The sequence below is a fragment of the Notamacropus eugenii genome, chromosome 1 (genome assembly GCF_028372415.1).
Source record: "Notamacropus eugenii isolate mMacEug1 chromosome 1, mMacEug1.pri_v2, whole genome shotgun sequence".
Taxonomy (NCBI): Eukaryota; Metazoa; Chordata; class Mammalia; order Diprotodontia; family Macropodidae; genus Notamacropus; species Notamacropus eugenii.
In genome coordinates this window covers 461,179,576-461,206,519 of record NC_092872.1, presented here as the reverse complement: position 1 = coordinate 461,206,519, position 26,944 = coordinate 461,179,576, and the positions used below count along the sequence as shown (strand labels likewise).

The 26,944-nt window shown below is 38.3% G+C and overlaps 1 protein-coding gene across 2 annotated transcripts in view; it reads left to right on the top strand.

Annotated features, from left to right (window-relative positions):
• Window positions 1–12,811: 12,811 nt before the first annotated feature.
• Window positions 12,812–26,944, top strand: part of SHCBP1 (SHC binding and spindle associated 1) — a 35,095-nt gene continuing 20,962 nt past the window's right edge. Inside the window, exons 1-5 of one of the 2 annotated variants that reach the window (XM_072632120.1) lie at window positions 12,812–13,026; window positions 16,329–16,496; window positions 16,947–17,062; window positions 21,134–21,342; window positions 24,176–24,268. In XM_072632120.1, coding sequence (XP_072488221.1) covers window positions 12,933–13,026; window positions 16,329–16,496; window positions 16,947–17,062; window positions 21,134–21,342; window positions 24,176–24,268 — 680 coding nt within the window. In that variant the 5' untranslated portion in view covers window positions 12,812–12,932. The remainder of the gene's footprint in view (window positions 13,027–16,328; window positions 16,497–16,946; window positions 17,063–21,133; window positions 21,343–24,175; window positions 24,269–26,944) is intronic. The other variant, XM_072632119.1, reaches the window with a different exon arrangement.

Here is a 26,944-nt window from a genome sequence, read left to right as displayed (position 1 = left end):
GAATTTCAAAGAAACAGATTAAATAGGTGCAAATTTCTATACAGGCATATCTTGTTTTATACAATAACCGGGATCCTGAAAACAATTAAATTACATTTTAAATTCATCTGTTAAATTCACTGTCTAAAGTAACCCTATAAGGAATGGTTTTGCAACAGAAGATTCAATTTGAAGTATGAAAAATAAATCCCCTTCTAATTTATATGTAGCAGATCTCTTAGTTTTTAGTTTATCATCTATTCAAAACCATAGTTAAAGCCTCCACCAATCCATGTCTTGGTCAGAACACACCAAATGACACATTCAAAAGTAAAAGGTATTTGCCCCCATCACTTCATGCCTGGACTATTGTAATATAGTTGAGTTGGTCTCCCTGTCTCAAGTCTTTCCATTCTAGTTCATCCTCTATTCAGCTATCAAAGTAATCTCCTTTAAGCACAGATCTGACTATGTCACTACTTGGTCAACTCCAGTGGCTCCCTATAACTTTCAGGATCAAATATATAATCCTGTTTGATTTTAAAAGCCCTTCATAACCTGACCCCTTGCTACCTTTCCAAGCTTTTTACATCTCATTCCCCTCCAGGCACTCAATAATAGTAACTCTGGCCCCCTTTATTTATCCTTGCACACTACACACCCATGTTCAAACTCCATGCATTTTCATTGACTATCCCCAATGTCTGGAATATTCTTGCTCTTCACCCATGCTTTTCTGGGCCCTTTGGCTTCTGTATCATCAAGGACCCTGACATACACAGGAGGGCCTGCTATCACAGGTTCTTAGATTAGCATTTCTAAAAGGAAAGCAACTTTCGAGGGGTCAACAATCACTTTAATCAAGCACATATATATCATTCACTTAGTTCAGGGGAAAAAGTCAGCACCCTGAACTTCAGAAAAAATGCAGAGAAATAAAGACCAACAGACAGGGCTTCCAGCTGCCTGACCACAAGCAACACATACATCACAGATCAACAGACAGATCTAACTGTCTGACTATATATACATAGTTACCAGAGAGAGAAGCATCAACATCTGGGTTTTCAAAGCTTTGAGGCTTCCCAGGGTCTCATCTGGCACACCAATCTTCTTCCAGAAACTAAGCCCCAAAGTAAAACCTACCGTCAGAGTCTTTATACACTTTTCAGAGACAGAGGGCATCACAACCCTTGAGAATCAGTGCCTCATTAGAAAATTAATGAAAGGTGTGGGCCTCCCCAATCAAGTTTCCTTTAATGGGCAGGCCCATTAATGGATGGAGGAGATCTTTAACTCTCTGATTAACATTTCAGTTTCCTCCAGGTCATAGTTAAAATCCTAAAATCCCCCTTTCTGCAAGAATCCTTTCCCACTCCTCCTTAACACTAATGCCTTCTTTCTCAGATTATCTCCAGTATATCCTGTATATATATATATATATATATATATATATATATATTTCATATGGTTTTCATGATGTCTTCCCTTTGTGGAATGGGAGGAGAACAATTTGTTCCAATATCTTGGTGAGACATCAAAGATGCCAAGGTCATCCACTGCATCCCAGGCTATTCTTAGTCATCTTCATTTTTGTCCTGCCACTGGACTTCAATGACTCAGGAAGAGGGATTGAGGCTGAAAACTTTGTGTAGCTCTGCCTCACTTAAATCCAATTCAGGAACAAATCAAGGCATTACCCCATGTCATCAGTCCTCTTCAAACAACTATTATTAGAATATGGACTCCTTGCTATGAACTGATCCAACCATTCTGGAGAACAATTTGGATTACAATACCACTTTTAGGTCTGTATCCCAAAGAGAGCATAAAAATGGGAAAAGGACCCACATGTACAAAAATATTTATAACATCTCTTTTTGTGGTGGCAAAGAATTGGAAATTGAGGGGATGCCCATCAATTGGGGAATGACTGAACAAGTTGTGGTATATGAATATAATAGAATACTATCATGCTATAAGAAATGATAAGCAGGCAGACTTCAGAAAAACCTGGAAAGATTTGTGTGAACTAATGCTAAGTGAAGAGCACAGAACCAGGAGAACATTGCACACAGCAACAACAACATTGTGCAATGACCAACTTTTGACAGACTTAGCTCTTCTTAGTAATGCAAGGATCTAAGACAACTCTAAAAGACTCATGATGGAAAATGCTATCCACATCCAGAGAAAGAGCTATGGAATCTGAATGCAGATTGAAGTATACTATTTGCTCTCCTTTTCTCTTATTGTTTTGTTTCTTCTTTCTTGTGGCTCCTCCCATTAGTTTCTAATTCTTCTGTTCATCATGACTAATGTGAAAATATGTTTAATGTAAATGTATATGCAGAACCTATATCAGATTGCATGCCATCTTGGGGAGGGAGAAGGAGAGGAAAGGGGAAAAATTTAAAACTCAAAATCTTATGGAAGTGAATGTTGAAAACTAAAAATAAATAAACAAATAAATACTTTTTTAAAAAAAAGAACATGGGTTTCTTGAGAAGAAGGACAGTTACTTTGTTGTTTGCTTTTTGGCCTTTCATTATATCTCCAGTATTTGTTTACCATGCCTGGCACATATCAGGTATTTAAAAAAAATGGTTTGACTATTTGACAGTGACCACTGATGGGATGCTTGGGTGCATGTGCTTAGACCCCAATTCTAAAATCATATTTCTCTTTAAAAGTCACATTTCCCCCTAGTCTCAAAACACTATCCCAGGCAGTTTCTCCCCAGTCCAAGGACACAGCCTGCCCAGCAACAACCATTATTTCCTTTCCTGATACAGCAGCCAGCTGCACCTATACAACTTATTAGTCTGAACCAGCTGTGTACTGGCTGAGCTGGCTGTGTGCTGGATTGTAACAACATTTACTCTCCCTGACCAATCATATGTATCCTAGACTTAGACATACGTGTACTCCCTTATATTTATCTTGTCTACAGACATTGATGAGTGTAGCCTGGTATTCCTTAGTCAATCCTGACCGTTGGTTGACTTAGGAATGTTTCAGACCTAAAACCACACCTCCATATAGCCCTCTCATTGGCTATTTCCCAATGAACTCTGGGAAAAATACCTGTTTAGTAGATACCAAAAGTGCATGTTCCTTTAAGAACTAACCACTCCCTAATCCCATCCCAAAACATCTAGTTAGCATATTTGGCATATAATTTCCTATAGAATATCCTATATAAACTTCACCTGTACCCCTCTAAGGTTGCAGGCTCTTTAAGAACTCTTGCCCGCTGAAAAGCATAATAAATCTTTACCTTGACCTCAACAATACTCGAGTCCATAAATTTTCCAGGTGGCCCACCCAGGGAGCTCCAGTCTTGGAGTTCCTGTACCCTACCCCCCTTCCAGCCCTCATCAGCCATCACATAATAGAGAGTCACAACCATTTCAAATTCATGACACCATTTAGGAGTTTGGTGTCCAAAGCTGTTCTGCTTGGCAACTTCCTGTGTAGTCTTATCAAGGCAGTCTGGAAAGTATTGACAGTCTACTCTGTTCGCACAGTTCTTACACAGTCGTCCTTATTGTTTTTACTGTCCTCATATCCAGGCTCATGTCATATGTTTTCTCTCAAATAGATCTTTTTCTCCACTTCTTTTTTTTGCTATTGCCAGTCTCTGACACCAGTGTCTCTGCCCTTTGCTTCAGATTTGGTCATGCTGCTCACTCAGTGCATTTTTAAAACTCCTTTGCTGCAAAGCCTCCCTATTAATGGTGATCTCACTATGCAGAAAACCCTCTCAATCTCTCCTGGGAAATAGGTCAGGGAACGTCCACAAAGTTCTGAGCAAGGTTCTCTCAGCTGTAAGGATTGTGGGAAATGGAATCTGCAAGCACATCATATTTTTGTTTTAAAAGTCTGAACCAAGTTTCTTTAAGGCAGTGCCTACCTAACTTTACTACTAATTATAGTACAACACACTATTGATAAGCTATATGGCGACTGAAACCTAATTTGTTGTAAATGCATATTACTTTTTAAATTTTAATGTATATATTATTTTAATTTGTATAGCAATCAATCCCTTCTCTCTTCCTCAAGAATTTGCTAAGAAGCAGAACTCCACAGTTATGGAAAGATTGGTCATACCACTCCTGGGCAGATTTTCCTGATTTCTTAGTACATATGTAATATGGGTAGTATAAACTGTAATACTTCAAAAGAGTTGTGTTTTTATTGTTTTGGGAACTCTTTCTACTTGTTCAGGTTATCACCCTTGCTAGATGGTATCCTGAGTTGTGTAGCAAGAACAAAAACCTCCCCTAGTGGCCAACTTTCTGGTAATTATTTTCTCCAAACATTGCTAGGCTGTCCTTAAAAGTCAGAATAGATCCATCTGGGGAGTCATACCTGGTATGATTTGCCAGAGTTTGGTGCTCCAGTGATATAATTTTCATGACCTGAGGGCCATTGATGAGGGATTAGAGATTTTTTAGTCAAGGAAGTCAGTATATAATGAACATCTAATATATTTAAGTTTCAGAGGTGTAGCTGAACTAAATTGGTAAAAGGAGTTTGCTAGCTCCCTACATTAATATAATCAAAGATCTGACTTGCTATACTTATGTAACACATGAATATATGTATATGCATATATCTGTAATAGATATATGTATATATGTTATATATATCATATCACATATTTTTGTGTATAGCGAAGAGGCATTATAAACTAGAGGGCATTTACATTAAATAGAACCTTGTAGGGTTTCTCTAAATAGAAAGTTAGCAGATACATTAAAATGTGATTTATTGAGTGTTTTTCAGGAACCTGTTTGATGCATGAAATAAGATACATGTATGAAATAATTAGTACCTATTTAATCTATTTCTTGACAAATCCGATGTATATGTGTATGTGTGAATACACATACACATGGGTATGTGCCACAAGGTAGTGTGCTAACATTTCTTAAGAAATTGTATCCTCAGTTGAAAATGATATTGCATTTGTATTTGAGGTGTCAATCGATCAATCAAGAAGTACTTATTAGGTGGCTACTATATGCCAAGTAGGAGCTAGCTTCTGGAGATTCAAGTGTAAAGAATGAAGCAGTCTCTACTGATATGCAAGTAGCTTACATCCTGACAGGGGACACAGTAAGTACCTGTAAAAAATGCAGCACAAATATAAAATGAATAAACACAAATATATACAAAGTGATTAAATACTAGATAACTTGGGAAGGAGGGCACTAGGACTTAAGGGAGTCAGGAGGCTTCATGTAGAAGACCGATCTTGATCAATGTCTTAAAAGAAGACTCTAAGGTGGAGGGAAGGTGTCGTTGCGTTCCTGGCACGTGGGACAGCCACTGAGAGGGAGATGCAGAGTCGCCTGCGAGAAGCAGTTTGCTGAATCCAGAGTGCTGGAGAGACTGTAACGTTCAGTGAGCCTGTTAAGTTAGGTTGGAGTCAGTTTGTGCAGTTTCAAAAGCTACAGAATTTATATTTTATATACGCAGTTTATATATGCTAGAGGCAATAAAGAAGCCATTTGAGTGGATTGAGTGGATTTGTGGCCAGCTCTGCGTTTAAGGACAATTACAAGGCGTGGGGGACAGGGTGGAAGAGAATGCGGATGACAGAACAGGGCAATACATAGAAATATAAATGCAGAATCAGTTTAAACTTTAAATTGAGGATCTATTTGCTTATGAAATGTTAGTATGCCCCCCTGTGGTACTCAGACACAAAACGTAGTCTTTTTTTGTTTTTTTAATACCATTGGTAACTTAAAAATGATTCTATTTCCACAGACTCATTTTATTTCTTTTCTGTGGAGGCAGACACTTTTTCCCCCCAAATCATTATAAAGAAAGCATTTAGGACAGTCTCCTGCAGAATATGGCAATGGAGCCATCAAATTTATTGATAACTGTGCTGACTAACTTTTCTTGTGTTTATTTCTCTTCCTATCACCATGCCTTTCCCTTTTCTTGGAATAAACTACCTCCTTCTAATCTCCCCAAATTCCTGTTTCTGTCTTTGAAGCCTCTCTTTTTCTTGAAGAATCAATTCAGATGCTATCTCCTCAGCTAGTAGAATACTAGAGAATATACATATTGGGGGGGGGGTTGATATCAAAGCTGTAAGTAATTCATTCATCAGCTTTAATACAATTACAATTTCCTTTGGAATGTCTAACACATTAGATGATATCATCCCCTGAAAAATTTGTTCAGTTTAGAAAATGAGCCAAATGTAATTAAGATGAAGTTTAGAACTTCTCATCAAGATGGTTGCCCAAAGGAGAGGCAGGTCACTCAAGTTCCCCACATCTGCACCAGCAAATCCCAGAATTTCATGCCAGACAAAATAATGATAAAGAATTCATTGAGAAATTACAATAAATGGCATCTTCCATCTCAGAACTGCAAAAAAAAAAAAAAAACAGCTGGAATCCCCAACGGCAGCAAGAAAAGGAAACTTCAAGCCAAATCAATACAAGCACCACCAGATGGGGCAGATACATGTAGCCTTCCAGACTATCCAGCTGTGGGCATCAACCTGCAGGATTCTGACTGGCACTCAGACTGGGACAATCCAGGTCCAGGGGCTCTGAGGTCCCAAACATTCTTTCCTGGGACATCATAGAGGGCTTTGAAGATTTAGTACTCACTCTCTATTTCAATTGATAGGGTTAAGAGGAGAGGGGCAACCGGAGGAGGTAGAGGTCAGTACAAGAATAGTAGGAAGTAGAGTAAGATTAAATAGGTCAGGAAACTAAACTCAGAAGTATAATGGGGGAGAGTTCCTGTTTCTGGTACAATGTCTCAATTTAGGAACTAAAACTAGGTAGATAAATAAATCAGATAAAGTACTAACCAGTATCAAACATTATTGCAAGTCTTATGCATGACAACTAAAAGTAGAGACCTAAAGGGAAAAAATGGATTTTCCACAAGCATTGCATGAATACCTGAAATAAATAAGGCAGAAGATGGGGGAAAAAAAAGAAATAGCTCTTTCAGAAAAAGTTGGAAGGAAAATAAGTAGCTCAAGAGAAAGAATGGTTAATCCACCCAAGAAATGAATTTTCTGAAAACAAGAGTAGACCAAATAGAGATCAATGACTACATAAGATAACAGGAAATACTAGTCTAAAAAATAAAAAGATTGAAAAAAAAGAAAATGTAAAATATCTGATACAAAGAAATAGCTGACCTGGGAAGCTGATCAAGGAGAGATGAATTAAAAATCTTTGGACTTCCTGAAAAACATGATTTAAAAAAGGCCTGGGCATTATATTCCAAGAAATCATGAATGCAGATAGCCCATATCTACTAGAAACAGAGAATAAAGTAAAAATAGAATCACCTACGTACATTATTTTTGATTCTTTATCTCTTATCATTTCTTCTGATTTTTCTTTAGAATTTCTCATTGATTATGTTGCAGCGTGCTCACATTTTCCATTTATCTCTTCATTGTCCATTGTGTGATGTTCGTCTTTAGTTCTTCGGAGTCAGTGCTGATCCATGTCTAACTGACCTATGGCAACACCAGTAAAGTGTTAGGATTGAAAAGATGGATCTTTAATCTCATGAGAATCTTGGAGTTAATAAAAGTGCTTTGCAATTTCCCCAAAGCAACTCCAGTTAAATTCCGATTCTCAAAGAACTTACATCCTATGAATGAACGAATGAATAAAGCATTTATTAAGCCCTTAACAATGTGCAAAGCTTGGTGGTAAATATTGGGTGTACAAATAGAAAAGTGAGATAGACCCTGCTCTCAAGAAGCTCAGATTCTAATAAAGGAAATAACACATGAAAGGTTTTAGGTGCAAGTCAGTTGGAAAGATCCCATAGTCCTTATGATATAGCAGTGAAGAGTGATGTTAATTTCTCTTCTTTAATGTTATTTCCATTGATAAAATGATACCAGTTTCTGGTGTTGAATGTTTGGATAGCACCAAGGACACAAGGCAAAAACTTGCTTTTCTAGGTTTTTCAAGTAGTTCTAACTGTGACACTGTAGGAACAGTTGCCAGACTATATCTCTATATACACATTCCAGTATATATGCAATAAATATTTGCAGAAAAAAATAAACACAAGGTAGTAAAGGAGGGAAGGTACTATCACTTGAGGAGGGAAGGAGACCAGAAAATGCTTTGTGTAGAAGGTAATACTTCAAAGAAGTGAGGGCTTCTATGATGTAGAAATGGGGAAGTTCATTCTCCGCATGGGAAGAGCAGTGTAAAGGGGAGAATGACAGGTGTTGTGCAGTGTGAGAAACAGAAAGGGCTTGTGTGGTTGAACTGGAGAGTGCAGGAAGTAGACTAACAGAGGGTAAAACACTAAGTGGGGTCGAGTTGTGAAAGGTTTTAAAAAGAAAAACAGAAGAGTTTATATTTTATCCTAGATACAACTGGAGTTTAAGTAGGAAAGTGGCATCAGTTCTGAAATTGAGGAAAATAACTTTTTAAAAATAAATCCAAGTTATAGTTTTATTCAAGACTACACAAAGATTTTTATATACTTCAGCGATTTTGGCACTGTTGCTGTCAAACATCAGGCTAAAGAAACCCATAAAAGGTTAATATGGTAAAACAATGTAAGTAGGAAAACAACAAACATCCAGATGTTTGAGACTCATGCTTGTGGCTGCTGCTTTGGAATATGTAACTTTGTGCTTACCAGCTAATACTGTAGAAGTCTTCTGTTCATTAACTCCCATATAATTCTCATAAATGTACAGAGTTTTTAACATATTAAAAAAAGAAAATTTGTCCCCTTGAAACCTAAACCAAGACAAAAGTTCAAATTTACTATTGTGTTATCAGTATTAGGCAATTTTCACTGATCAGGACCATTAGTGGAAAACAGTGACTATGGGAAGATCTCTTTAGCAGATATGTAGAGAGTAGATTGAAATGGAGAGTAAGGAAATCAATCAGGAATTCATTGTAACAACCTAGAGATGATGAGATCTCAGCCAAGCTGGTGGCTGTATGAATAAGAAGACCTGAGCTCAAGTCCAGTCTTTGAACTTTCTATTGTGACCATGGCTGAGCCTCAGTTTTGTTATCTGTATAATTCAGATAATAGCGCCTGTAGTATCCACCTAACAAGGTTGTTGTGGGACTTGAATGAGATTAAGGTATTTAAAGTACTTTATAAACCTCGAAGCACTATATAAACATTATTGATTATTATTTTTATCCTCTTTTTCTCACCAGTAGACTTTAAACTTTTGGGACCACATCAATTTTTCGTCTTTGTATCTCCAGCATTTCACAGAATAGGCACTTCATAAATAGTAGTTGAATTAGATTTGTTCTTTTTCTTTTAATGATACGGGGAAAATTGGTGAACTCACTCCTTGCCTTGCCTTACCTTGCCTTGCCTTGCCCTGCCCTGCCCTGCCCTGCCTTGCCCTGCCCTGCCCTGCCTTGCCTTGCCTTTCTTTTCCTTCTTACCTTCCTCCCTTCTTTCCTGCCTTCCACATTTATATTGGTTTTACAGGGTTCAGAGCGCTGTTTTAAGCAACGGGGGAGATATAAAAGCAAGTGATACAGTTCCTGCCCTCGTGGAACTTATAGATACTTAACTATTAATATGAGACATCATTGTAATCCCTGTCCCAAAGCCTACAAGTATGAGACTTTCTCCTTACTGGTAGAGAATGCCCTTTCCATGTGAGGGATGAAGCAGAGCTGGTGAGAGTTGGAGAGTTCCAGCCTTCATTATTCTTCTAACCTCTTCAAGCTTCTAATGGTTTAGGCCATTTCTGGCTTCTAGCACCTATAAGGAAGATGGAAAAGGCCAACCCCACTTAGATTGTTGAAGGAAAAGAGTCTGGGAATAAATGAGAGAAGCAGACAGGCTCCATCATGTCTATATCCTCAGGTCACTACACTAGAGACTATGAGCAGTTTCCCCTTGGGTGAGGTCTAGGACACTCTTTTGGTTGAGCTGAGTTAACTTGCTCCCACTGGGAGAGTTCTTTTACTCTGTATTGTCTGGTAAATACTCTCTTTTGTATACTTTCTTTGATTTCTGTTTTGCTACTGATTTGGATAAATGGATTTTCTTTGACAGTTGCTCATTGTGAAGCTGGAATTAGGTAGGAAAGAGACCAAGCCTTGGCTGAAGAGCTTGGGGTCTCCCTTCCCCCAATAATGAGATACAGCGATCAACATTAGATCAAACTGGATTATATTCTGTAAACTAACAATAGTTAAGGGAATGATACCTCCTCTCTCTGAGGAAAGTCAAGTGGCCTCTGACCTAAACTCCCTGTTTCCCCTCCTGGCAGGAATTAGTCTCCTGTGAAGAAGGGTGGGGAAGAGAAGAGGTTAGAGATGTCTGTTCTGCCTCCTTTTAAGCCACATAAGGACAGCCCTCACTACATGTAGACCTATGTGACACGTGGGATCTTGCTACATGTGGGTTTTCTATATTATCTTTTGAAATGCATTAGGGAATTGAAAAACAGTGTTATGTGAAGTTTGGGGGCAGAGGGGAAGGTCACTGCTATCAGGATGTATAAAGGAAGGCTTCCTGGAGGCGGCGGCTTTTGAATTGTGCTTTTAAGATTAAGTTTGAAATTCACCAAACAAAGAAGAGAAAAGAAAATTTTCCAGAAGTAGGGAATAATTGGATCAAAAGCTTGGAGATAAGAGAATACAGTCCACATTAATGGGATAGAGGGTTCAGTGTAGATGCAAGGTACAATGCACAGAAAAGAATGAAAACCATGACTGACACCTGGGTATGCAGGGTGGTGCCAGGCTGTGGTGGGCCTTGAATGCTAGCTAGGAGTTGGAGCTTTATTCTGTGGGCAAGAGAGAGCTACTGAAAACTTTTAAGCAGAAGAATGATCTGACTAGATTGATGTGTGAGTCATAAAAATTTCTTTTCAGTGCCCAAGCTCTCTGTTTTGTAGTTCTCTCCTTTATTCCATTGGCATTCTCTTTCTCCTTGGATACCCAGAATTTTTTTCTCTTTCCCTAGACTTGTTTGAAAGACATTCACAATATCTGTTTCTCTTAGGGAAACAGATGTTACATTTATTTAACAAGTGGGCCCCTGAAGTCTCAAGGAACTCTGACTCTGGGGCCCCTTGTGACTTTTCCTGTTTTGAGTAATCAGTTATATGAATCATGGCTCAAAGTCTCTATTTAGTACAAGAGATACCAGTCTAATATTAAAAGCAGTTAATTAAGACATGAAAGCCATGAAAATTTTAAGAGGAAATCAAACTGTAGAATCATTCTCTAATGCCCATCTTTTTGTGAATATAATACCATCATCTTTAGAGGTGGTTGAAGGTGAGAAGGAATCTCTTGGGGAATTTATGAAGTGTGGGGTGGTAGTTGGGAAACTCCCCCTCATTGTTTGGGCAAGTGGAGTGAGGAAGTTGTCAATCAATCTTTGTTGAAGGTTTTCAGTGACCAGCCGTGCTACCCCTTTGGAGTCTGTTGAAGCTCAGTACACATAAGGATTCTGATAGGATTCCTAGGTTTGGGGTCACCATGACAGTACAGTCCTATGTCTTCCCCTCTCTGTATCCCTACTCTGATTCCAGCCCCCAGGTTGCCTCTTTGTTTCCACTCTTGGTAGCTCAGGATTTCTCTTTCCATGCTTACTTCTCAATTTTGCCTGTATCTTTACCAAGTTAATCTCCCCTTCTTTTTATTTTTTTTTAAAGTTCCTTGCCTGTTCTTTCATCCAGGTTCCAGACCCAACAGGAGTTTCCCTCTCTTCTCATCGTGGAACACTGTTCTAGAGTGTTTCCCTTAAAGGTATCTAATCCTTATCCATATTGACTGAATTAATGAAAAAGCATTTTAAAATAACTAAATTTTAAACATCATTTTAACAAAATTGAGTTCCAAATTCTCATTTCTTCCATTCCTCCCCCACCCAGGAGAAGGCAACGTGACACTCATTATACATATGAAGTCACGCCAAGCATATTTTCATATTAGCCATGTTGTTAAAAAAAAAAAGGGAGGAAAAATAAAGTGGAAAAAAGTATGCTTCAGTCTGCACTCAGATGTCATCAGTTCTCTGTCTGGAGGTGGAGAGCATTTGCAAAAGCATTTATTAAGTTCTGACCAAGTGCCAAGCACTGTGAGACAGTCCTCCCTTTTAAGAAGCTCACCTTCTAATATTTGGGGGGTGAAAGACTCTTATAAGATTTGGGAGGATTCAGCTGCATGGAAGACAGAAAGTGATGAAAGTCTTAAGAACTTAGGATAGTGGATAGGATACTGATCGTGGCGTCCAGGAAACCTGGATTCAAATATTGGTTCAGTAATAAAATGTTATTAATGTTTTAATAATATTTTAAAAATATTAAAATATCAATATTATGGGGAGGATGAGGAGAGGGAGTCACTAGCAGCTGGAAGAACGAGGAAAGATTTCAAGTAGAAGGCAGCCTTTGAGCTGAGCCTTGAAGGAAGGTGGGGAGTCCTTGGGACACAGGTGAGGAGAGAATGACTTCCAGGTGGAAGGGGGAGCCTGGGCAAAAGCACGGAGAGGGGAAATGGCAATTCCTAACTGGGGAATCGCGTGGCCTCCTATTACTCTGTACAGAGCTTGTTTTTACTTCTCCGAGTACACGTTGTATCCTCCTAGAGAGCAGGAACTGTTTTAATCTGCTAAAAGATCAAAGGGTTGGATGAGAGGGAGTCTCACCTCACTTGCAGATTTCAATGTAAAACCCCACGACTGCAGGCAGATGGAAACTGACGCTGCAGCGCCCTGGAGGCTGCAGCCCCGCCTCCCCGCCAGCAGGGGGAGACATAGCGGGGTCTGGCTCTGCCGAGACGCGGCCCGGCTCGGGCCTGCCTGAAGCTCGAACGTTAAGTAAGCCTCCGTCTGATTGGGTCTCTGCGCTTCGGGCGACCCTCCAACCACCGGTGGGCTTACGTCACGGCGTCCCAGGGTGCAGCCCGCGGAAATTTGAAATGGCTGAAGGGTGGATGACGGCTGAGGGCTTCGGCGCTGCGGAGCCGAGCCCGGAGCCCAGCTTTCCCGGGGTGCCCGCGGACGTGAAGCACGGTACGCATGCCCCTCGTCCCCGGGGCGGCCGCAGTGAACCCGGCGGGGGCCGCGGCTGTCGTCCGCCCCTGGCGCGTCCTGGCTCCGGGGAGGCCCGGCGGGAGGGAGCCTGGCGGCGTCGGGGCAGGGAGGGCCCAGCCCAGGCCACTAGCGCGTGGGTAATTCGCTCCTGTCTGTGTGACTTCGGTGCGCTCACTTGACCTCTCTGGGCCCGGCCTGTAACGGATGGGGATGGACCGGGTGCCTGCGGCTGACCTCCTGCAGGGAGGGCCCGGCCTGGAGAGAGCGACCAGGGAGGCCTATTGTGAGAAAGAAGCCTGGGGCCGGGGCAGGGGCAGCGTCCGGGGCCGGGGCCGGGGCAGCGGCCGGGGCCGGGGCCGGGGCAGCGGCAGCGGCCGCCCCCGCCCCGCTAGTCTCAAGTGTCAGCTTTTGGGGAAGGGTAGAAGTAGGGCCCGATTTAGGCTTGATGTTAGGGAAAGTTATGTCGGAACGACAGGTGGCGAGTCCCCTTTGGTCGTGTGTCGGGGACGCTGTAGAGCTGGTTAGTGCTCAGGGGACCGACAGACTGGACGATCCGAGTTCCTTCCGGACCCTGTGAAGTGCTCGGGCCGGTGCAGCCCGAGAGGAGGGCAGAGCTTGGGCCGTACGTCTGCCGTTCGGTGACCTGCAGCAGAAGTGTCGTGCCTTAGTGCAGGTGCAAGCTTAGCGAGTGACGGATACGGCTCCTCCTAGCCAATGCTCGAAGATGTCAGACTGGTAGGAGGCTTGCATTCTGGCTTTGACCACCCATAGCTGATGGCCGATAAGAACAGCCAGCATTTTCGTGATGCTTCAAGGCTTGCAAAGCTCTTTTCAAAAACTGCCTTATTTTCTCCTCATGGCCAACCTAGGAGGGAGGTTGCTAATAAACCTTAAACCACTTAAGGCTCTAAGTTCAGGCAGATATCACCTGTGAGCACTGACCGGTCCCACCACTCTAGTTTCCTAAGTCATGAAGCGGGGAGGAGTTTGATTCTGGTTCATGAATCCTTGAAATACAAAATATAAAATTATTATACTGTAATTATGTGTTATACTGTAATATGTAATGTAACGTAGGGTGATCTAGGTTAAGGTCTAGGACCTAGTTTCATGAGAGAACAGTAGACTTGCATTTAGAAGATTCAGTTTAGAGGCTTGCCTCTGACTTTGGACAAACCTCCTTCTTTGGGCATCATTTTCTTCACCTGTCTTGTAAACAGACTGGATTCAGACCTTTCCAGCTCTAATCTGGAACCTGGCTTGAATTGTTGATCACAGGCAAGTCACTTAGGAGTTTGAGAGTAGATTTTTTTTTCCTACTCATTTTACCTCTTGTCTTTTCCTTTGCTCTTACAGTATCTTACCCTGTAAGATATGTATCTCTGAATACATTGTATCCCCTCCAATGTAGAAAATAAGTTCCTTGAGGGTGGGGTTGTATTCTTTCTGTATTGGTATTGTGTCTCCTACTTCAGTACTACACCCCTACTAGTCATTAATAAATGTTTTTTAAGTTGAATTAAATATCAGCTTCCTTCTTTGTAAACTGGAAAAATAAAATACATTTTCTACAGGAAGCCTTCCCCACCCCCACTTAATTCCAGTGCCTTCCTTCTTGTTAATTATTTCCTGTTTATCCTGATTATAACTTGCTCTGTATATATTGATTTGAATGTTGTCTCCCCCAATAGATTGTAAGCTATTTAAAGGCCTCTTTTTGTATCCTAAGCATTTATCATAGTGGCTGGCACATAGTAGGTGCTCAGTAAATAAATATTGATTGATTGTGGCGAGAACAGCCCTTTTAAGCTTTGAAGGTCCATATAAATCTGAGTTATTACCTTGCACACAGAGTTTTTATGAAGAAAGTACTTTGTAAAATGTAAAGGACTACACAAGCGAGTTATTGGTATTTTCATCACTGTAGGGTTTCTCTAGTTTCAACCCAGTCAGTATTTTCATTTCTGAAATGTAGGTCACCATTTCCCTTTATGCCTCCATTGTTATCCTGTGGGGCTAAGGGCAGGCCACCAGGGCAGTCCTAAGACTTGGAGTAGAAAGATCCTAGGGAAGCAGGAGCAATGAGAGGTAAGAGAAGTGAGTGCTACCAATGTTTAGTACATATGATATTAGCTAGCTCTGAAACAGTGATGCTACAACTGTCAATCTTAAATCCATCTGTCCATTGCTATCATAAACACTGATGACGATCAGTTCTTTTCATTCATGTCTGACGCTTTCCGTTTGGGATTTTGACAAAGATGCTGTAGTGGTTTGCCATTTCCTTCTCCAGTTCATTTTACAGACGAGGAAACTGAGGTGAAGAGGGTTAAGTGACTTTTCTAAGGTCATACTTGTAAGTGTCTGAGGTCAGAGCAGAACTCAGGAAGATGAGTCTTCCTGACTCCAGGCTCTTTCCACTGTGCTACCGAGCTGCCCCTATACATTGGCCTATGTTACTAATTGGATCTTGTTATAACACGATTTGTTATTGTATAGAATACTGTTTGGGAGAGAGGTAAAATTGGAAAGTGAGCATGGAAAGATAAATCCTGCATTGCTACTCAACTCATTAAGAGTAGAAACAGAGGTAAACTACAGAAATTACTACAGATAGTAAATGTTTGACATAATTATGGTTAATCATATTCTTATCATTGAGGACTAGCTTGTAGAGGATTTTTTGGACAGTTCTTTTTTGAAGTGCTAAGGTCTCCAGTGAGGAGAAGTCCCACAGCCTACATAAGATGAAAGTAAACCTTTCTCTATTAAAGGTTGTTTTGTCACTGTATATTGAATAAGCACTATGAACTTGAAGTTGTATTAAAAAAAGAGTCCCAGTTCTCTAACAGTGCCAGTCTTTAGAGAAGAAGAGTCATAAATCACCCTTTTCCCTATTCCCCAGCAAATTTATAGTATTGTTATGAGGGAAATACCATATGACTATAAAATGTTGAGTAAATGAAAAGTACTAAATCATGGTAAAGAATTAGAGGTGTATTTTTTGGAGGAAGGCCAGGAAAGCATCCTTTGATGTGAAAATCTAAACTTGCAAAAAACTCTTAGGATTTTAAAGTAGAACTTTTAATTTGATATATTTCCAGGCTTGCTTGGATAAACTGTAGTCCCATCTGACAAGGGGAGAGGTAAATAAACTGTGATATCTCAGTGCTCATTTGTGTTTCTCTGTTGTTCTAGTGAGTAAGTGCTTTAATTTTTGTATAATTGAAAAACATTGGAAGTGTTTAGGAAGTTGAATGTTCTTCTTTTTATTCCTTTAGACTTATTGCAAGATGAAGATACATTCAGTGATTATGGCAGTCATGATAAGCCAGGGACCATTTTGCAAAGGTTTGTGCCAGAAGGGAATGTACCTTTTCCAGACATTTTCCAAACAAATCAGCTTTTGTTCTATGAGCGATTCAGAGCCTATCAAGATTATATTCTAGGTAAGTATTCACTTTGCATGTAAAATGGGCTTTCTTGCTTCTTATATTTTCAGTGTCTTTGCCATTTGGTGGGAATATGGCATCTTTTTACTGCACTGCTATACCCTAGAATCTGCTGTTGGAATTACTGTGTAAATAGAGTTCCTGTTTCTGAGATAGGGAATGAAATCTTTCCCTGCCATTCATTGGCGTGGGACCTTGGGCAAGCAATACAAATTCTCTAAATCTCAGTTTCCTCATTTATAATATGGGAATGGTAATATTTATACTGCTTCAAAGAATAGTTATTACAAAGAAATATGTGTTATTGCATTTGAGAACAGTCTTATCAGTCTGACTGCAATGTTGTATTGAGAATGGAGGGCACACATTGGATGCTTGGGTGGACAGTAGCTTCCTTCTGCTTTCTGTAATATAAATTCTTATTTCAAGTATTTAATTTGTTTGTAGCTGACTGCAAGGCTTCAGAGGTAAGGGAATTCACAGCTGAGTACTTGGAGAAGGTCCTTGAACCATCTGGATGGCAGGCAATCTGGCGCACTAATGTGTTCGAGGTGCTGGTTGAGGTAAATTTAATTCAGTTGTTAAGACATTTGTCTCTAGCTAAAAGCACTTTACTTCAGATTGTTATAGCCAAAGTACTTATTTTTAATTAAAGTTTATGAGCTGATTGAAAATAGCATGTTTTCCACATCTAATTGCCATGGTAGATAAAGCATTCAAGCAAATTTTAAAAGCAACTGAAGGAAAGCTATTTAGGAACCTCAACAGTTTAAGTTTCAGTGTCCTCCTGATAAGGGGAAGTTGGCTATAGAGCTATGAGGCATAGGTATTCTGAACTCATTTAAGAAGAAGGTCTAGTTATAAAGTCAACAGCAGTTTTAATTAATTTTTTGGCATCTTAATTGTAGCACATTAAATAGCTCAAACCAAATAGGCAATACAAGACAGCCCATTTTTTGCTTAACAAATCTGTAGTTTTGTGGTTAATCTCTTGGTAATGTGCCCCAATGCAGAAAGTAAAACAATCTTATTTTTCAACTGACTGAGTTTTTCCCATTAAATTTGCACTCTAATTACAGCTGTGAATTTTCTCAGTGTTTGGTAACTGGACCACAAAAGCCCCTGCTAGACTGTAATGGTAAACTGCCAAGTGTGAATACAAGTCACTATACTACAATTCCTTTAGAAACAGTTATTTACTGCAGTGCTTATGTGCAGGATGGTGAATCACAGGTGTTGCTTAGGAATTTTTGATCTTAACTCTGGATTTCTTTATTAATTTGGAATAAAGCTTACACTTAGAAATTTTTATTAGGATAGTTCTTTGAGTATTTTCTGGAATAATTTTTTAATCTTTGAGTTAAGTATTTTTAAAAAATTTCATATTTGATCAAGACAGCTTTATTTTTTCTCCCTCAGTTCACATGAGAGCAAGGATACCTTCTGTTGTCTGACATTGGCACAGACTGACTTTAAAGTGGATGTATCTATTCTACTCAGATTATTAATCAGTGAATTATTTACCTTAAAAGATACATGATTACATCAGTGTGGTGCTGCCTTAGTATTGTAATAGAGAATTTTATGGGTTACTTTGGCCAAAAAAATTGTCAGTTGGTGATTGGTTAATCCTCTGGTGGTGAACTAATCTGTTCTTAACTGTGCTGGTACTCAGATGATAGTTTGTTCCTAGGCCAATATTTGAAGCAGTTCCAGCTTGATATAACATTAGGAGCTTGTGCCCTAATAGCATAACTTTCAAAAACTTGAAGTTATCTCCATACCGTGATGATTCATTGAAATAGGGCTTTATTGGAAACATTTCCTTCCATGTAGTGAAGAAGATTCTAGATAGATTAGGGTATATAATTATTTTCAAAATCTGATTTTTTTTTAAGTTCTGAAATTCAACACGCAAAGAACATTTCTACAATACAGTAAAACACAAAAAAGAGGATTCTACCCGAAACTATGCAATAAATTCCACTTGCTACTTTCAAAACTGTCCTTTAGATGAGGATTTTAAGAGGAAGATCATTCAGAAAAATAGCTGTAAGTTGAAGAATTGTATTTAGGGTAAAGAAAAACTAACAAAATTTTTCTCATATGATGATTACTTTGTCATATTCTCTCAATGTAATTTTTCCTTTACCACTTGGTACTAAAGAGATTGCTTTCCATGAAATTTGAAAGTTTCACAAGTCTTAAAGGATCTTAAAGACTCTTTGATTATGGTGTAGTACTGTCAGGCTAGAGAACTGTGACATTCTTAAATATATTCTTTTTGTTGAAATTCTGCAGTATTAAAAGTGATGATATTCACAGTAAATTTTTGAATTTAGGAAAATGCTTCTGTTTTTAGAGCCAAATACGGATATTTGTGATTTAACTTTAGAGTCTTAGCCTAACTTTGGTCTGTTCTACGTCCTTTAAGCAGTGCATTAATTATGTCACCATTTGCCTGACTATATATTTTAGAGATGATTTTGATGTGGTCTTCCTTTAATACTTTAGTGGATTACTGTTCTCGTTGGTGTGGGTAGACTCATTGGTACAAATCAAATACTTATCCATACCTTCTCATCTTTTTATTCTTGTCCTTGACTTTCTGTAAATCCTCCACAGTGGATCTACTCAGCACATTGGAGGCCTTATTCTGGTTCTTCTGGTAGTTTTTGGGTAGCCATGCAAATCATAGGATCATAGAATGAGAGCAGTAATGGACCTTAAAGCCCACCTGCTACAAGCCTCTCATTTTGCAGATGAGGCAGCTGAGGCCAGGAGACTCAAAATAACTTGCCCTAGACCATCCAGGTGGTTGGCAGAGCCATGACTTGAAGCCAGGTCTTCTGATTCCAAATCCCAGTCCTCTTTTTTCCACTGTACTGGCTGCTCAGTGGCACAGTGAAGAAGTGATAGATTTGGAACTGGAAGACTTGGGTTCTAACTCTGCTTCTACCATTTTATTTCCTGTGTGACCTTGGCTAAGTTACTTAGCTTCTCTTGCCTCATCTGTAGAAAAAGGAAGACTGCTAAGGTGCCTTCTGGCTCTAACTCTATTATACTGTGACCTTTAATTCTTGGGCTATTATCTCCCCCACTTGCTGAATGACTGACATCTCCTTTTTGGCCTTGATGATACTGTTCATGCTGCTCCTGATATGTATTTCATTGTTGGTAATAGGCTGCACTTGAATGTTCTTACTCAATGTGAAGTAAAACTCCAAATACTATATTAAACTACAAAAGTCATCAAATAATTTGTATGAAAATTCAACCATGGGCAGTATTTGATAGGAAGGCAGATGAAGTTAGGCTTCAAAGATTATTTGGGACTATAGTTTGAGGCATTTTCAGAAGGTCACCAATCATTTAATAAGAACATTCCATATCCACATGCCAGGATCTGTACTGGCTGCTGAGAATACAAAGATGGAAATGAAACATTTCATGTCTCCAAGGAACATTTTTTTGGGGGTGGGGTTGGGTGGGTAGTGCTGTGTGTGTATAAGTATTTGCACTGTATATAAAAATAAGTACAAGACATTTTTTTGGGAGGGGTAGGGGCTTTAGCAGATGGGGATCAGGAAATGCTTCACATAGAAGCTGGTGCTTTTGCTAACTTTTTGGAGGAAAGGAGATTGTGAGAGGCAGAGGTGAGGGAGTGCATCAAGGTGTGGGGGATAGTCAGCTTTACAATAGATGGGAGAGAGAAAGGGGATCAATAAGGAGTTAACTCCTTTATACATGTTAAAGTTTATATGGTTTTTGAAGTCTTGAACTCTAAGTATTTTTCATTTTTGAGTTATTAAATTTTCAATAATTTTTTACATCTTAAAATGAAACAGAAAACCTAACTACGTACTCTTCCAAAGAATTTTATAGATTATGTTGGAAGAGATGTTGGAGGCCATCTATACTAACCCATAACTGAACTGGAATCTTGATGCCATCCCTTACAAGTGATCCTCTAGCCTCCTTACGTGCCACCACACCCCTACCTCCTGGGATCAGGCAGAACAGTGGTAATTTTTCTTTCACATGATAACCCTTCAAGTCTCCGAAGACAGCTATTTCTGTTCCCCCAAATCTTTTTTTTTTATTTTTAGGTTAAACATCTGTAGCACCTTTGTTTGTTTTTCGTATGTTATGGTCACTGGTTCCATTGGCATCCTGGTTACCCTTTTCTAGATGTTCTTCAGTTGTCACTGTAGATCCTAAAATGTGGCCTGCAGAACTAAATGTAGTATTCCAGTTGTGGACTGACGTGGGATACAGTGGGACTGCCACATCCTTATGTTTTTTAATGCAGCATGAGGTTGCATTAGCTTCTTTAGCTGATTTGAGTTTAGTTTTGAGTTTGTAGTCCATTGAAAATAAACCTCAAGAACTTTTTCTCATGAACTGTTATCCAGTTGTGCCTTTTCCATCTTTCATTTGGGAGGTTTTTTTAAAAAGTATTTGACTTTGTATTTTATTCCTATTAAATAGTATCTTATATTTGATCCATTGTTCTAGACTGATGTTTTGAGATCCTTACTCTATCATCTAGTGCATTTAGCTGTCTTTCCTAGTTTTGTGGTACTTGTACACTTGATAAAAATGCTGTCTTATCAGATTGTCATTAATTTCAGGTCACGAATGTGGATTTTTCGTCTCTGAAAGCAGAAGTGAAGCTTAGTCACCCTTACCTTTGTGAATCTCGAGTTAGTACCTTTACTTTGGAATGTATGAAAGAACTGTTGGAACTGAAAGAAAATCGGTTGCCTCTTCAAGAACTCTGGGTGGTATTTGATGATTCTGGCGAGTTTGACCAAACAGCACTTGCAATTGAACATGTCAGGTAAGAAGAGAAATGTATAAAAATGATTTTGTACCCAGAAATATTGGATAGTATTGAGGTTGCAAAGACCCCAAAACTAAGTTATCAACCAGTTATTATATTGTTACTTTAAAATACCTTAAAGGCAGAGATTTTTTCTTTAAATGTATGTTTACAGAAGCAGTGATATTAAAAAATAAAACAATTGGAAGAAGGACTTTTCTTTAGTGTAGTGAATTTTTGTAGAAGCTGGGTTATTTGGAAAATATTTTTAGAGAATTTTTAAGGTTCTGAGAGGTTGGGACTCATGGGCAATATCTGTGAATTTAAGGGAAAATAAATATTGCATGTTCTGAGAGAGTCCCAAGACTGAAGAACTGGCTTTTAACAAGATGGTAGAGAATGATATCCACTACAAAAACTTCCCTGATTTTTCCACGTGTCTTATATTTTCTTTTGTTTTAAATCAGCTTATGGGCTAGTACTGATTCAAACAAACCCTCTGTGCTCCTTTCTGTAGTTTTTCAGGGAAAATTCAGTTTTGACCAGTACTTTTTCGCATAATTGATTTCAGCTTTGCATGATTACTATTAACTCATTCCTATACTTCAAATGAGATTAAAAGAATACCAGAACCTATTTGTATTGACTTATATTTTCCTGAGTTTTTAAAAAACTGTACAGTAGGATCACTAACATCTCAAATATCATTTATTTTGTGGCTGAAGTTTTTGCATCTTTAACTGATTAATTCAGTTAATTTAATTAACTAATTAATTAATTAGATCAACTGATTAGTTTAAAAAAGTTTTAATTTGATTGTTCAAGGATAGAATATGTTGTTTTTTCCTTCTTAATTTTATCTAGAATATGGGAGATAGCCCCATATGATTAAGAAACTACCCATTCATTTCCATTATATTTTAAGAACTGGGTTCAGGTTTTATAGATTGAAAATCTTTCTCCTTGTCATCTTTTTTAGTCACAGATTGTAAGTAATATTCCTGACAGTGTACAAAAACATTTAGCACAAAACACCATCATTGATTCTATGCTAAGTGTATTAATTTATTTTTGGTAGTACTTTATGGTTACAAAGTACTGTATCTCATATTATCTTATCTCAGATGATCCGACATTCAAGATTATATAGCTACTGTGTGGGAAAGCTGAGTCTTGAATCTAGATTTTGTTATTCCAACACTCTTTCTGTTTTCACTGTAACATATATTGCCTCTCCATGTCCAAAGAACTGTGTTCAGCATGATTAGAAAAGTGAAGTAGTCATCTTGGTTCTACCAGAATTTCTGTTAAATAATAGAAATAGTTTGAGGTAAGGAAAACTGCTTGTATTTTAAGGAAATGATGAATAATAGAGAAACTCTTTGAATTTGTGTCTCAAAAGCAAGTTAGAAGAATGTAATCAAAATATTCATGTTTGCTTTACCAATACGGTTTTGGTTATAAGGTGAACTTTTTTGGGAAAGTTATATTACTATTTCAAGATTTTTCTTTGTCATAATTTTTACATAAGAAGAAGCTGGTATACATTAAGTTATTCAGGATATTTAGGGGCATTATAATTTTTTTCCATGAGCTGTCATTCACTTTTTTGGGTTTAAGTTTTTAGGTATAACAAGATATTGTTAATTAGACTCCTCATTTCTTTGACCAGACATGTTATCACACAATGATTTATTAGTTTCAGTTAAGATGACACAAATCTGACATTTAGAATTTCCTGGTTATGAATCATCTGAAAATTAATGTGTATAGTAGATCTAAAGGGAAAACTTAGGATTTTTTCTGATGTAGAACATGTGAATCTATGCACGTGTAGATACACACATATATCCATGAATACATATGTCATATGCACACATAAGCATATGGTAGGGGATATAGAACTGGCCTTGTAACCATGAAGACCTTGTTTCCAGTTCTGGTGACACATACTGACTGTGTGACCTTGGGCTTATTGACATCTTATTGACCTCCCATTGTTCTAGGTAATTCCCTAAGACTCTAAGTTGCAGAGAAGGTACCAACCTGTATTTGTAGAAGGAGTTTCCTTATTCAAGAGTCCTCTATACCAATGAACTCATGAGTTCAGTTCTTAAGCCTTCATTCATCCCAACTCTGAATGGATAATACTTACTGTAATATTAAGCATTTGACAACCAGGTGCTAATTGTAGTGTTGTCTTGTTTTAACTTTTTGTGCATATCTGTGTTCTGCCTCCCCAAGTAGTTAAATGTTCAATTGTTTTCAGTAGTATCTGATTCTTGGTGACTCCGTTAGGGTTCTTCTTGGCAAAAGTACTGGAATGATTTTCCTTTTCCAGCTCATTTTATAGATAAGGAAACTCAGGCAAACAGGGTTAAGTGACTTGCCTAGGGTCACACAGCTAGTAAATGTCTGAGGCTAGATATGAACTTAGGAAAATGAGTCTTCCTGACTTCAGGTCTGGGGCATTATTTACTGCACCACCTAGCTGCCCTAGGTAATTGTTACCTTGAGCAAAAGAACCATACTGTGATGCTCTTTGTATTTAATGTAATGTCTTACTTATTTGTATTTTTTTTTTTTTTGAGAAAAAGGAAATTAAAAGAATTAGTGATTCTGGAAAAACTCCACAAGTAGAGTAGAAGGAATGTTTATACCTTATGCAATTCATGATTCTGAGTTTTTATTAGGACATGAGGGAATATTTTATGTTGTTTGGAATACACCTGTAGTTGACATAACTGCTTTGATTTATTTGCAAGTTTAGGTTTTATTCTACAGAAATTTTTATATTCTGAGCTAATGACTGAATTTTTAATGTGTGTGTGTATATGTATTTTTTTTTTAGGTTTTTCTACCAGAATATTTGGAGAAGTTGGGATGAAGAGGAGGAGGATGAATATGATTATTTTGTCAGATGTGTTGAACCTCGATTACGTTTGTAAGTGTATGTCATTACGGTTCTCAAAGTGGCTTATTTCACTGTGCCTGCAATGATGACAAGTGATTTTAGCTAGATTTTATTTTTATTAAATTGTATAAAACTAGGGCTCATACAGAAACAGGATTGTTTGCCAAGATCAAACCTTCTGGCTTGCCACTTGAGGGCACCACCAGGTGGAGATGGTGGGTTCTTGATTCAGAGCTTACCTAAGTTTAAGAAAATATGCTACATTGAAAAAACTCATGTCACCAAAAAATGGTCTAAGCAATGTCATGCGGTGGAAAGGGTGCTGGGTTTGGAGTTTGAAGGCTTGAGGTCAAACTTTGGCTCTGCCGCTTAACTCGATGGGAAGCCTAAGGCAAGTCACTTACCCTCTCTGGGACTATGTTTCTCCTGTATGCACAACGAGAGATTGCTGAGGTCTCTTCTAACTCTTAATGTGTAAGACTGAATCTCATTCTTTAAAAAAAATTCAAAGTAGTTAAAAAATTCTTTTAAATAAAATCACAGATTTTCAGAATTGGAAATGACCTCAGTGTCTTTCTAGTTCCAATACCTACACCAAAGGAATATTCATTATAAGTCAAGCCAACAAGCATTGTTTAAGCTGTACTGTACACCAGGCCCTGTGCTGAGCTCGGAAAATACAAATACAAACAAAAAGGAGCTTACATGCTAATGGAGGAAAGACAATACATGAAAAGAAGTGAAAAGGAAAGGCAGGGAGAAGGTGTCCAATGTAGAGAAAGTACACAGAGTCAGAGCCTGGAGAGGAATGAAGACATGACTAGCCTGGGTACTTTTCCTTTGGACTGGAATTCTTGGAGTAACCATCCAATAAGGGGAAGAGGCCACAGGGACAGTGAATTTCTAGAGTGAGATGGTCAGAGTCTAGTGAACTTCTAGGGTGAAAAACTTGCTATGACATGATAGAGAATCAGAAGTGGAGCATGGATAGGAAAAAGACAACTGGCTTGGTCACTGTCCTTAAAATGGAGATTTTAGAAGTAACTAATCAGGAAGGGGCCGCAGGGAGGGGAGTAAACTTCCAGGTGAGAAGGCTACTGTGGCATGCTGGATAAAGTCTGGAGAGTCAAGAGTGGAACCCCAAGAGAAATGAAGCTCTCTTTATATCTAAATTTACAATAGATTTAGGTTAATAAATATTGAAAAATAGCAAAAATTATTTGAATTATAGAATATTTGTCAATGAATGTAATTTTAGTCCAAGGTCAGGTAGTAACACAAGCTAGGCTAACAAAATATTGTCAGGATAATTTGTGAAGTAGAAATCCTTGTATTTGTTACCATGGCTATATAGGAATGATATTACACAATGAATAACCAGTTAACATTGGTTGTAAATGTGGGCTTACGAATGCTTAAATATTATTTTATTAAATAATACCGCTAAATAATACCGCAGTTTACATGATTTGCTTTGCGAACCCTTTTTTAAGGAAAGTCACCCTCAGACCTTTAGCTAACTCGGACCTGGGGCAAATCACCTAATCTCTATATGCCTTCATTATTTCCTCAGCTGTAAAATGTGGATGTTAATATAGCACCTACCTCTCTGGGTTGTTGTCAGGATAAAGCAAGATAATATTTGTAAAATGTTTTGCAAACCTTAAAATGTTATAGAAATGTTAGCTATTATTCATAGATAATCCAAAGATAAACATGGCTTGTTATTGTTTCATGGTCTGTTGTTGAATTCTAAAATGTTAAGATACAGAGAGGTCTGAATTAACAAGTTTTTGGATTACTTACAAACCACACATTTTTATATGTAGCTGACTCTTCCCGCCCCTTGCCCCCCAAATTTCTTTCTTAAAGGTCTAAAACAAATTTTTCACTAAGTAAATTGTTCTACACTACTCTAGGATGGCTAGTCTTAGGTATGCATGGTTTTGAGCCTTCCACTAGATGGTGCTACAAAACCAGATAACTTTTCTTGCATTCAGGAAGTGTGACTTAGTATGACTGTTGAAATGTCTAGGACTTGTACTTCAGAAAATATGGTTGAAGGTTTCTCTGGAAGGTGATTTTTTGTATATGTTAATACACTAATCCTGTCAAATTTTTATAGAGCCTTAATTGCCTAAGGAAGGGACTGTTGATCTATTTAGCCCAAAATATCAAGAACAACAAAAAAAAGAAAGATAAGAGACTTTAGTAATCATTCTTTTACGTTAATTGTAACGTATGATTTCATTGTTTTCCCCCTACAAATCAGCTGGGATTTTTATTATCTCCTTTCCCTCTTATTTTCTGAGATAAGCCAAAAAATTCTTGAGGCATAATATAATTTCTCTTAAATAATAGTGATTTATTTTAACTCAGGTGAAAAGTAATGATAGTTGAATGCTATTTGTACCTGGAAAATTTCATCTTTACTTTTAAAAATGTATTCAGATTTGACAGTCTTATATGGCTAGACAAGAATAAATGATTTCTACACATTTTGCAAGCACCAGCAGATGATAAAGCAGAAGGGAAGCACTATTTTCAAGAGTTGAGAAGAATCTTTGCTGTTGATGAGTCTTGAGTGCTATTATACCTAAGAACATTCTTTAAGAAAGTCTTAGATGAGAGTAGAGCTGGCATTAGGCAGCACTTAAAGGAAACCATACTACACCATCTTGGTCTTGCAGTACATAGTAGATATTT